This window comes from Erithacus rubecula, assembly GCF_903797595.1.
Source record: "Erithacus rubecula genome assembly, chromosome: 15".
Taxonomy (NCBI): Eukaryota; Metazoa; Chordata; class Aves; order Passeriformes; family Muscicapidae; genus Erithacus; species Erithacus rubecula.
Genome location: NC_136667.1, coordinates 7,092,387 through 7,104,725, shown reverse-complemented (window position 1 = coordinate 7,104,725; position 12,339 = coordinate 7,092,387). Strand labels below are relative to the sequence as shown.

Below are 12,339 nucleotides of genomic sequence, written 5' to 3'. Positions count from 1 at the left end.
CATCAGTCACCAAATCTCAACTGTAGATTCATCATCTTCACCTGTGCCTGCATTAGCCACAAAGAAAATCTTTATTTGTTTTCAGCTCCTAACTGACCTTCAGGCACTGGTGACTAGGCCAGCCATGGTTTGACCTGTGCCTTTAGGAAGATCCACCTGCCAGGCATTAGCAATGCAGTTATTCCATGGTCCAGCCTCATCCTGTCCTGCCTGGGCCCCCCAAGTCCTTGTGCCAACACAACCATTTCTGTGGCCACATGGAGAAGCTGAGTGATGGCTAAAACGAGCCATCTTTTTTCTTTTCTTGCTATTCTGCAAAATTATTCTTAAATCACAAGGATGGAAGAGACTGGAGAAAAAGGCCAGAAGCAGCACCACTTCCACCACAGCACCAGCTTCAAAATTGATTTACAAGCTATGCTGCAAAAAGCAAGAAAGCCAGCCTCTCTCTGCAGTCACAAGTTTTTAAGTTGCACTTAGAGATTCCCTTAAACGTGCAGAACAGCCCCTCAAAACTTCACATTTGATGGCATCATAAGTGCAAAATTCTAAGCTCCACATACTCCTCTTGCCAAGATGGGACAAGCTCAAGAGAAAATTTCTAGGTCTGTAAAATTCTAAGAATAACGTATAAGGCTTATGCCAGCCATTCCCCAACAGAGAATAAGAGGGCAGAGCAGGCCCCCATTGCTTGTGATGTGGAATTGGGCGTGAAAACAACTAGAAAATCCTCTGTGTAGATTCAACATCTGAGAGGAACAACTGCCCAGCATCCCTACAGCCAATAACCTTCCTGCAGCACATGGTCCAGCACTGGGAAGGAGGAAGGACAGGTCTAGATCCATTTCCTCTTTCTCCAGGTGGGTCCCTCACTCCCTCACAGCAGTGGAAAGGATGTAGCACCCCGAATTCTGCTGACCTGGCCAGATGCTGCAGGAGGCTGAGCAGGACAGTTTACAGCACCGTGGGGCTCATTTCCTTGCTGACCACCAGGTCTGCTTTGGGCTCCTGCCAACATATCCCAAAAGGCCCATAAGGCAGCACCAGATCTGCAGCAGCCACACAGCTGTAAACAGGCTGGACCAGGTGCACACATAAAACTCAGATACTCTAGAAAGGCCAACAAAGCCTGAAGTAGACTGCTCCTTCTCCTGCTTCCAGCACATCCCATAATACCTAGAACCTTCAGCACAGCCCACTGTCTTTGAAAGAGAAACACTCAAAACACTGAAATAGTTCTCAAAACTTTTCTGGGCCATCTCTACTTTAAAATGACTTCATTTAAATGTGTACCACGTCTATATATAGGCACAGACACCAAGGGAAATCAGCACCCGTGAGCAGAGCTGGTGCCCACACACGGTACCTCTGCACAGCCTCCCAGCCCTGCCCGTGCAGCTCCACAGCCCTACAGCAAACCACAGACCCCTGAAGCTGCCCCACAAAGATCCTGCCCCACTGGCAGGAGCAATGAAAAGACCATGGTCTGCAGGCTCTCCACCAGATTTGCTAACACTCATCTTTCTTGGGGTATGGAGAGTAATGGGGACAGGGAACTTACAAGATCAAATTAGAGTCCTTTAAGTCCTTCACTTCTGCACGAAGCTGAAACCCCAAATCCTCCCCTTTAGGATTTTTTTTTCCCTCCTAGGACTGAGAAGCAAGATTTGAATGTTCATCAATAAATCAAGCTCCAAGGGGCAGGACTGTGCCAGGTCTGCAACCTGGAGAGCAGCACCATTGCAGCCTCCACATACTACCTTAACAGCAAAGGAGGACCCATAGGGGAAAAACATCTCTCCAACCCCATAGAAGCTGCTCTATGGAAACTTCAACTGCATTACTTCTGCTTCTGTATAATCCCAGAATAACTAGTTTAATTCAGACTGCTCCAACTCAGACACTCAATAGTTTCAACCTGGTACAGACTAACCTCACTCTAATTACAGGATCGTGTTACATGTCCAACAACTGCTGCAATTTAGTCTTGCCTGATACATCCCAGCTGAAAATTGCTCATCCCACCTCTCACTCTCTCACTCTCTTACTTTTTGGCAACCTTTGAATGGAGGCAGGGATACCTAGCAACACCTCAGCATCTGACACACTCACACCCCAAGCCCCATAAAGATTAAGTCATTATTTCCTTGCGGTAACAAAGGCAATGACTTCCATCAGTGCAGAATAAACTAGTTTTAGGCAAATAGCACAGACGTGACACTACTGTTCATACACTTCTCTATGCAAACGCAATACAGGATGATTGCTAAGAGCCACAACAGCACCGATTCGCACGTCGCTCCCTGAGCCTGGTAGCACACACGGAGCCTAGCTGAGCAAGAGGGGAGTTTTCAGAGGCAAAAGCTGCAAGACCAGGCAGTCGGACTTTCACTACCTCAAAGGCAGGGGATGGGATGTTCCTTACAGCAGCGCACGTCTCGCCTTTGAGCTCAAAACTGCATCGGCGGCTCCCTTTGCCGTGAGACCGGGAGATTCCTCCCCGCAGCCGCTCGCCGCCCGCGCCTGAGCCGAATGTTAACAGGTCTGTGCCTCGCCCCGTGCCCGGCCGGGGAACGCTCCGCTGCCCGGGCGGACGAGCTGTCCGGCCATGGCTCGGCGATGATTCAGCAAGGGGGTGGCTCCCGGTGAGAAGGCACACCTCCTGCGAGCTGTCACACCGCGGGGCCGGGGCAAAATGGGAGACACAACTTGCTCTGTCTATCATGGCTGCACTTTCCAAAATGCGTAAGCTGGCCTGGTAGGGGCGAGGGGGGCGAAGGGGAGAGGCGGGGGGAGCGGGGTGTGTTTCCATCAGCAGGCATATGGGAATAATTGAAGGAAACATCTCGAGGCTTTTACCGATAGCACGAGTAAATGAAGGAAAAGAAGGAAAAAAAAAAATAAATAAAAAAAGCCAGACACTTTGGGAGCCAGCATCAACTTCGCCAGGCTGTGTTCTTTGTTTCTAGGCAGACTCCAGTGCGGTGGCAAGAATGAACAAATGCGCATGTCTTCATAAGAGTCAAAAAAAAAAAAAAAAAAAAAAAAAAAAAAAAAAAAAAAAAGGAAAGAAAAAAATCCCCCCTCCCCTCCGGCCCCTCTCTCGCCGCTGCGGCGGCCGGAGCCCTCCGGAGAGTTTGGGCTGCTTTTCCAGAAGTAAAACTCCGCTTCCCGCTGCTCCGAGCAGGGGTTTACCACGCTACCAGGCGTCCGGGGGTACGGCAGCGCCTGCAATACTTTCGGCTGCAAAAATTAGTTCTGGTGTGGGTTTTGTGATTTATTTTTTTTTTCCTATTAAAGAACGGAACGCCGCCCCCGCCACGCTCCAACCGCGCCAGCCGCCCTCCGCAGCCGCCCGCCGGAGCGGAGCGGAGCCCGGGCCCGCCGCCGCCGCCAGACAAAGGAGCGATGCGGAGCCGCGCCAGCACCCGCGGCCAGCCCGCTGCGCTCCCGGGACAGCGGGACCGGGGCCGGCGCCGCGCCCCCTCCCCGGAGCGCGCCCCCCGTCCCGCGCCGCTCGGGGGGGCACCGAGCGCCCCGCGGCCGCCCCGGCCTTACCTCGCAGCGGCGGCGGCGCTCGCAGGCAGCGGCGGCCGCTCCGTGCCACGCGCGGCGGCGCGGGGCGAGCCACGGGGGCCGGTTTAGCGCGGGGGCCGCCTGCGCGCCGCCATTTTAACGCCTCCCGCCCGCCCTCCGCCCCCCTCACCCCCCTCTCCCCGCGGCCACGCGCGGCGTGGAAATGCCACTCAGCGTCCCCCCTCGTCCTCCCAGTCCCCTCCGCCCCCCGTCCCCGCCGTTACATTGACGCAGCGGCTCCTGGTCGCCGGGCCCGCCGTGGCGGAGCTGTAGCAGCAGGGCAGCAGCAGCAGCCGCCGCCGTCGTGGCCCCTCCGCCGCCGCCTCCCGCCGCCGGGCGCACATGGTACGCTCCGGGGCCGCGCCGCGCCGCGCCCCGCCGGCCGCGCGCGCCGCCCGGCTGCTGCCATGGCAACCGCCCCGCGACCCCCGCCCGCCGCGACCCGCGGGCCCGGCCGCGCCACACGGAGCCACCGCTCCCCACCGAGCCCACCTGCCCCCAGAGCCACCGCCACCTGCTGAGGGTGCGTCGCCACTGTCCCCAGGCCACCGCCGTGCCTCCCTTCTCTCAGCCCCAGCTGTCATCACACCCCGCTGGCGTGTCCGCTCCATGCCCAAAGACACCGTCGCACCTCCCTGATATGTCCCCTCTATCCCCGAAGCCATCACACCTCCTTGCTGGGGCCCTGCTGTCCCCGAAACCGCCGTGACAACCCCCCACTGAGGTGCTGCATCCCTACTGCCCCCAAATCACGGTCACGTATTCCTGCTGTGTCCCCTCTGTCCCCAAAGCCACCACCATACACTCCCACTGTATCCACATTGTTCCCAAAGTCACTATCATTTGTCCCCACTGTGTCCCTGCTGTCTCCAAAACTATCATCACACCTTCTTATTGTATCCCCAAAAACACCATCACATCCACCTTCCAAGGGGCTGTAGTTCCAATGTCCACAAAGCCACCCACCATGGTACCTTCCCACTCTGTACCCTCAGTCCCCAAAGCCGCTATCACAGCCCCCTGACGAGGGGTTGAATCCCTACTGTCCCCAAACCACCATCACATATCCCTGCTGTGTCCCCTCTGTCCCCAAAGCCATCACATCTTCTTCTTGTGTCCCCGCTGTCCTCAAAGACACCATCACATCCACCTGCTGAGGGGCTGCATCCCCACTGTTCACAAAGCCACCATCTTAACCCCCCCACTGTGTCCCTGCTGTCCCAAAGTCACCATCACATACCCCCCACTGCATCCTCTCTATTGCCAAAGCCATCATTACACCTTCCTGCTCTGCTTTTTCTGTCCCCCAAGCCACCATCATATGCCCTCACTGTGTCCCCGCTGTGCCCAGTCACCATCATACCTTCCCAGTCTGTACCGTGTCCCTATAGCCACTCTTGCATGTCCCCACAGTACCCCCGCTGCTCCCAACGCCACTATTACACCTTTCTGCTCTGTTCCTGCTGTCCCCAAAGCCGCCATCACCTCCCCCACTGCACACATCCTTACGTCCAAAGCCATCATTGCACCCCCTCCATTGCTGTCCCCGAGCAATCATCACACCCCCAAACACATCTCATTTGTCCCCAAAGCCACCACCACAGCCTCCCGCCGCCGAAGCTGTTGTCACTCCACCCCCGCAGCGGGGCCGTGTCCCTGCCAGGCTGGGCCACCCTTACCTGGGCAGTGGCACAGCTCTGCCACGCTGCAGTGCTCATTTTCACTCCTGTTTTGCAACAGAAGATTGCGTACGCCAGGACAGTCGCGAGGGAGAGTAGGCGCAATGTGAAGCAGATGAGCGAGTAAATCATGAAGCCGCCGTACATGTTCTGCATACTGCAAACGAGGAGCTAATTTCCTGGCAGCCGGCTTCAGGATGCTTCGAGTCAGTCTCTGCCGATGTGGCCCTTAAAAACCTCCCAGGCTGTGGCTGCAAGCAGCCCTGCTCCTGTCTGTCTTTAACATCTAATTCCCACAAATATAGATAATTGAATTATGCATTTTGTTAGGGGGAGCAGAAAACAACCGGCAACCACTGGATCACTGAGGAAAACAAAGTCAGTCACTTTTTTTTTTTTTCTTCAGCAATTTCTGGGGATCAGTGACATTTTGTCGAGCATGAACTCAACCACAGGCAGAGAGAAGCAGCTGAGGGTTGTTTATTGCACACAGAGTAGCCTGCCCTGACAGCAGCACTAATGGAAATAACACTAATAAAACTGTCGTGTTCATGGTCTGAGCAGCAAAGCATGAGCCCTGGTTTCTGTGCCCTGTTCTGACAACCACTTCCCAGTGACCACCAGCAGACCCCTTTGCCTCTCTTCCTGGTTACCACCACTGATTCATAGTTGAAATCAATTAGTTAATGTTTGCAAAGTCAGTTGAAGATGACAAAGCGTTACATGCTGCTAATAAAACCATTATGATCCCACTGTTAAACATTAAACACACAATGAGGTGTAAAAAAATTACCACATTTATGGAAAATTCCTCTTCTGCAAGGACAAAGGATTAGCTCTTAAAAAAAAGAAGGATGAGCACAAATTTGCACCACACCATTGTGTCTCAAGGGTTTGGCTTCTGCTTGGGTGTTTGCTACTGGTTATTTGTGTGTCCATGGGCAGCTACTGACCCACCTGAACATGGCAGCTTAATCCAGAGCTAGCCATGCTAGGGATGGTTCTTTCCACTTTGTGCATCTGCTTTCCATTCTGCTAAATGGGATGAGGATTGCAGCTGTGAAGCCTGATTTTTGCAGACAACATAATACAGCAGTTAGCAAACCCTTGCAACACGGTCATTAGAAGCCTGGGGAGCTGTGCTGCCTGTGAGACACGTCACACCACAGTGCCAGGAATACAGGTGGGTGTGTGGGACTTTCTAGGAGATTTTTCTTGGCAATGAGTCTTGCTTTAAACGTAGAACTGGTAGCTGTGCCACTGGTAGGGCCCCAGGTCGCTGTATGCAGAGCAGCGCATGTCTGATGCTCTGACCTACGGGCAAGAAGGAGGAGAGGAACCAGGAAAACCACATTTGTCTGTAGCTCTGGGCCTGCACGGGGCCACATCCATGGTGATGAGGCACTGGTGTTTCTGGCAGGGCTGAAGCCATGGGTGGGGATTTGCACAACAGGAACTCCAGGCAGTTTAGGATTTGGCACAGTGATCTCAGAGAGAGCTCCTCTCCAAAAACAGCAGCCCTTTGACAAGGTATCCCTCATTTCCTCCATCAAACTGCCCTTTGCAAGGAGCACGCCTGAGCTGCAACAGCCTATTGCATTTTCCTCCTGAAATCTGATGCTGCCCTGCTTTGATGGCGATCAGTTGATGACTGCAGAAAAGCTGAATCATGAAACAGAGGTTATAAACAAGGTTATTTTTAACGAAGGATATGAATCCCACATCGTTCAGAAGTCGGGGCAAGGGACTGTCAGCTAGGGCTTGCAGGTCTCACTTCTGCCCTGACGTTCTTTATGTCCTAGAGCAAATTAAAATCTCTCTAGCCTTTAATTTACCTCCTTGTAGCATGGACAAAGCAGCAGACTCCAGTTGTTCTTTCTTTGTACAGCAAAGCTCCTGGTGTGACAATAAAGCGATGCTGGGAGCTGTGTGATGCCAAGGGCTGGCTTGCACTGCCACCCGGCACCTTGCAGAGCTATTTTCAGCCATGCAAAATGATCACACGCAGCATTTCAACAATGTTCATAGACATTTCAGATGCAGAGAGAGACTAACCAGTCTGATTCCCCTCTCCCATATTTCACAGTCTTACATTTCAATTCCCACATGGAGCCCAGTCACTTCTGCTTCATTTTGCTCACTGTAAACTCAAAATAGACAAGTTTTGCAACCCAGAGACTCATGCTGTGTCCTTCAGGCACTGGGGTGCTGCTGATGTGCTGTAGGTAGCCAGCCCTGGGGGAGGGAAGACAGGTCTGGTTCACCTACAGCAAACTGGGAAATCTCATGAGTGTGTCACTTTTCTCACATTTAAATTCTTCCAAGAAAAGCATATTTCTTTTTTCCTAGGAAAGATGACTCAACTCAGAGAAGAAGGAGATTGAGGCTGGGGCTAGGTAGGCTTCAGTGCACTTCCCAAGGAATACGAACAGCTCCACATACAGATCCTTGCAAACCTGTCTTCTCTGCTTCAGGCCTGAGTTAGCAAGTGCTTTGGGTGTGTCTTCCCATTATTACAGAGATAACTACCAAGGTAAAAGAACTCTAGATTTTTTGAAAATGTTTTGTAAATATATGTATTTAAATATATACACAGGTATATTTACAAAAACTTCAGGAGATTGTAAACTTCCCTGCCATGCTTACTTAAAATGCTGTTAAAGAGGACTTTTGCTCCTGGAGGAACTTACCTTGCTCGCTCAAGTTTTCTTTGAATTAAATAGTGATTTCCACACAGAAAATATCAGGTAGAACCCAAAGGAGAAACAGGTTGGATCCCAAGGGTTTTCTTTTCTCCCAGTCCATCTTCACTTACCTGCTGTGGAAGCAGACACCAAACCTTGGGTCACACAGCAGAGCCTTGGCACAGGTGCCCAAGAAACTCCAGCCCAGCTGTGAGAAGGGGAACAGGACCAACCTTGCAAGCCAGTTTCCACTTGCTGGTGCCTGCAAGGACATGTGGCTGTGAGCCAGGGGATGGAATAACCATTGCCCCGCGCTAGTTATGGGGCAGGGATGCTGCAAGGCTCTGCTAATTAGTGCTTGAGACGCCGCTGTGATCTGGAGATGAAAGGTGATTTACAGCTGCTAATTACTGCTCTCCTTCATGTGAAGTCTATTATTTCCTGGTGTCCCTCATTTTGACTCATGCCACATCCCGTATTCGGCACAGGGCAGGTTCCTCTCTGTGGAGCTGGTGCTTTACACCCCCAGCTGCTTGTACACTGCAAGTGTGTGCTCTGCTCTCTGCATCCATTCAAGGCAGCCTGGCTGGGTCCATGCTTGGAAACTTGGGCTGGAATTTGCACAGAGTTGCAACACTTGAGTGGATTGCTTAGCTGGTGGGTTCAGAGGGGCTGCATTCAATGCTGGGTACTCAGCTGAATTGTGCACTCAACTCTGTGAGCAGTCAGAGGACCAGCTGGGTGAACCAGAGAGGAGAAACAGGAAAATCCTGAGCTTCTCTGCTTGGGACTGCCCCAGGGAAGGGGAAGAAGCCAGAGAGGACCAGACTGGGGCCTCTTAGTCTATGGCTTCTCATCTGTCCCAAACCTCCTGGGCAGGAATTACAAAGCAGGAGAGGTTCGTGTCTCTGGCAGGTGTCTGGAGGGAAGGGATATTAACGTGGTTTTGTGAACAGCCCATGGATAGTAGAAGGAGCAGATATATTCAATGTCCTTCCCACGTTATGCCCCATGGCACATACAAGCAAAAGCAAGTGACATTTTGCTCTCATTGCTAAATAAAACAGCAGAAAGTAGCACGTGGTGTAAGGTATTTGTAACAACAGAGGAAGAAATATCCCTGACACTCTACACCAAAGCAATTCTAGCACAGAGAGGGATTTCCTTCCCCCTCACTCATGGTGCAGCTCTCCAGCTGGGAAGTAAATGGCCACTCACACATGCTGGCACAAGGCAGTCAGGGATTTCTACAATTGAAAGAGACCTACCTCCTGCCTAGCCCGCAGCAGTTTCCACCTTCTTCCCTGAAGTCCACAAGATTTTAAACCTGTAAATGATGAAACTCCCAGGCAGCCTCACAAACCAGAGAACAAGGAGGACTGGATGGGGATTCCAGTCCCAGTGCAGCCCTCTCTCCATCACCCTGTTCCCTTGGCTCCACCAAGCCCTCCTGGCAGCTGCTTGCCTACACAGTGAATTGGGCTGGGGCTGCTGTTACTCTCCCTGTGGACACAACAGTCACACTCTCATTCCAGCTTTGGCTTGCTCTCAAACCCATTTGGGTCCTGTGCCACCTCCCTGGGAGCCAGTGATGGCAAGAGCCCTGCTTGTCCTCTGCAAAAGCCCCACTAACGTACACACAGGCTGCCCAGGGATGTGTAACACGAAGGAATCCGTGTGCTGAGCAGAAACTAGATTGCAGAGCTGCACCCCAGTGGCAATGTGCACACAGAGTGCTCAGAAGTGTTTGTGCCTAGTGAGCTGATGAAGACTGCACTTTCTCTGGGCCACTGTCACCCTCACTCCCACCTGCAGAGCCCTTTGTGGGGGCCATGAGACCCATGGGCCCTGCAGCCCACGCAGGAGGAACTTGGTGCTTCAGGCTGATGTTGTGACGCCTTCCCCTGCCCCACTTTCCTGCAGTATTGTGAATCCTCTGAGGTGCTAGGAAAGCCACAGGCTAATTCCTTTTCTTGTAACAAGACAATCAATGGAGTGAGCCAAACACTGTTATGAGGAGCGTGGTTACTCATTAGAGGTCCCACCTATGCTGCAAAGGGAAAACACAGAAAGATCCCCACCATAAAATCTGCTTTCTGCTGTGTTGTATTTTTTTGCTGCAACATTTTCTTCAGAAGGTTTTGCCCTGAATTCCTCAACGTGTCAGGGCCTTGGGTCTAAAGCTGCCTTGCACATCACTTACCCTCATGGCAATGAAACCCAGCATCTGCTGGGACAGGGTCCTGCATTATATTCCTGCAATTCTTTATGGATTCTACTGAAGGAAATGCTGAAAATAAGTCTTCAAAACCTAACCCTGCTACAGCAGAAGCTGATTTTAATGGCTGCTGCTGAATTTTAACCTTAAATGTGTTACCAAGGAGTGAGCAGATACACAGGCCTTGAGCACCACTTAGAAATTGACATTTTATATAAGAGGTTGACAAACCAGGATCATTTTGACACCTTCAGTAAGATAAATCATGGTAGAGTATTAGAATTATTTTATTTTTAGCAGCTGAATATTCGCAAATAACAGTTTTTAATAACCACGAATGATGACATCAAAGTGCCACACCCCTGACTGAAACCATCACTCACTTCTGGCAGGTAGGGAGGGATTTCACAGCTTTCCTCCTCCTTTTAAACAACCTCTGCAGCAAAGAAACACTAAAAGGTGGAAAAAACACACAATCTTGCGTGGTGGTGACATTGACAGATGTGATGGTGCGGGCTGTACATGACGTTGTGATTTTTTATTAATAACTCTGCACTGCAGAGCTCAGTTAGGAAAAGAAGGAGTGCCTGAGTGCGTGGGGAGGACAGCTTTGTTCTTTGGACTTGCAAGAGAAAGAACGTAACGTCAAAGGTAGAAACACAGGAGGGGAACAAGGCTGACAAAGGAGGCAAAGGGCTGTGGGTGGCTGTGAGCATCAGGTACGGGCAGCAAACGAGCCCTCGGCCATCAGGTATCCAGGCTTCCAAATCAATTGGCTTGGAGCAACAACAGGAGGGTGGGAAAAGATGCTCTCAGTTTGTGGGAGCAGATAAGGGAGGTCCAGTTGTTTTGAATGAAAGGGTTTGGGAGTTTTTCTTTGCTGTTGTGGTGAATTACTCGCAGAAAAATGCTTGGTCTCTTACTCCAGCAAAGGAGTATTCTTGCCCCCCAGTGCACACAAATCAACCATGCAGAGGTGCACAGAGCCAGGCAAGATGGGGAAGGACTGATTCCTTCTCCAAAGCCAGCAAATGGCTGCAGCTGCCCCAATTCGCCCCTCTGCCAAGCCGGCAGGGAGGAGCAGCTCTGCAGGGAGCACACGGGCTGTGGAGCGGTCGGGCTGAGCCCCGCAGAGCCCAGCCCGTGATGAACACACTGTCCCCAGTCACGTCCTGCAGCGCCGAGGGGAAGGAAACCAAGCTTCAAAGGGAGGGAGGCAGGAGGGGCCCGAGTTTCCGGGGGCGGCTGCTCCCCAGTGTTTGTCATCATCCGAAAGGAGAGTGAAAGTTTTCGCTCTTGGGATAATTATTACAGACATTTGGGTCTTGCTTTCACATGCCCTCTTCTTTTTTTGTTTTTTTAATTAACTGCAAACCCCATCCTGGCTGCTAAACAGGGATCTGCGGAACTGAAGCTTGTATAAATGTAGTGATTTATGTTCCTTTGGAAGTGAACTGGCATTTCTGAGGAACCCCACCCAAGCCCAGCAAATACCATGGGAGCGCACTGACTCACTGGCTGCTGGCATTCCCCGCTCTCCCTCCATGGCTGGAGCCCGCAGCCAATCTGGGCACATGTGAGACAGTCCTGGGGAGTGAAGCCGGGTCCCCAGGGACACCCCACACGGGGGAAGCGCTGCCAAAACCTCCGGCTCCCAGGAGAGGCTCAGGAGGGAAGAGCAGCAGCGCTGCAAGGCTGAGTCAAGCTGTAATCGGGGAGCGATGCTGGAGGAAGCGGCAGCGCTTGGCACAGCCTGTGCCTGCAGCGAGGGCTGAGAACCCGCTGCGCGTTCGGGTCACCCCAAGGCAGAGGAGAGCCCTGCGCACTGACCTGCCTGGCGAGCCTTGGCACAAGCCCCTCTGCTTTGCTGCACCGTGAGAGCAGCCGGGAGGGTAGATGAGCTTGAGGAAGCTCTAAAAATAATAATAATAATAATAATAAATCCAGTGCTGTCTGCAGAAAGATCAGCCGAGGCAGCAATACCCGCTGAGCATCTGACACAGAGGAGCCTGACTGACAGAAATCACTTCAGCCAATCGCAGGTGTGATCTTGGTTGAATAAATAAAGAAATAAATAAACAAAAAGACATCACCACATTGTTAAAATGGCCCCTGCTTACTCAGTGCTCTGCTCCCTCACGTTAATGCAATTGTGTTTGAGAACTGAGGGAGAAAAGTCCCT

At 52.0% G+C, this 12,339-nt stretch overlaps 1 protein-coding gene and 2 long non-coding RNA genes across 19 annotated transcripts in view; 1 reads left to right on the top strand and 2 right to left on the bottom strand.

Annotated features, from left to right (window-relative positions):
- The window catches only part of MBNL3 (muscleblind like splicing regulator 3), an 89,612-nt gene extending 84,572 nt beyond the window's left edge, over positions 1–5,040 (bottom strand). For 6 of the 17 annotated variants that reach the window (XR_013776004.1, XR_013776005.1, XR_013776006.1 and 3 more), the window contains exon 1: positions 2,396–2,860. Coding sequence is in view for 5 of the 17 variants with exons in the window: in XM_079318912.1 (XP_079175038.1) it covers positions 2,396–2,845 (450 nt within the window). In the remaining 12 variants the exon portion in view is untranslated. Of the gene's footprint in view, positions 1–2,395; positions 2,869–3,558; positions 3,712–3,800; positions 4,208–4,246 lie in introns of those variants that run through there. The other 11 variants (XR_013776002.1, XR_013776003.1, XM_079318918.1 and 8 more) reach the window with 6 other exon arrangements.
- Positions 4,241–5,823, top strand: LOC306808385. Its single transcript, XR_013776013.1, has 2 exons — positions 4,241–4,300; positions 5,317–5,823. It is a non-coding gene; the product is annotated as an uncharacterized lncRNA (long non-coding RNA).
- Positions 5,824–6,280: 457 nt separating this feature from the next.
- Positions 6,281–8,186, bottom strand: LOC306808447. Its single transcript, XR_013776041.1, has 3 exons — positions 8,071–8,186; positions 7,091–7,490; positions 6,281–6,917 (listed from the first exon to the last, which is right to left on the bottom strand). It is a non-coding gene; the product is annotated as an uncharacterized lncRNA (long non-coding RNA).
- Between the last annotated feature and the right edge of the window lie 4,153 nt (positions 8,187–12,339).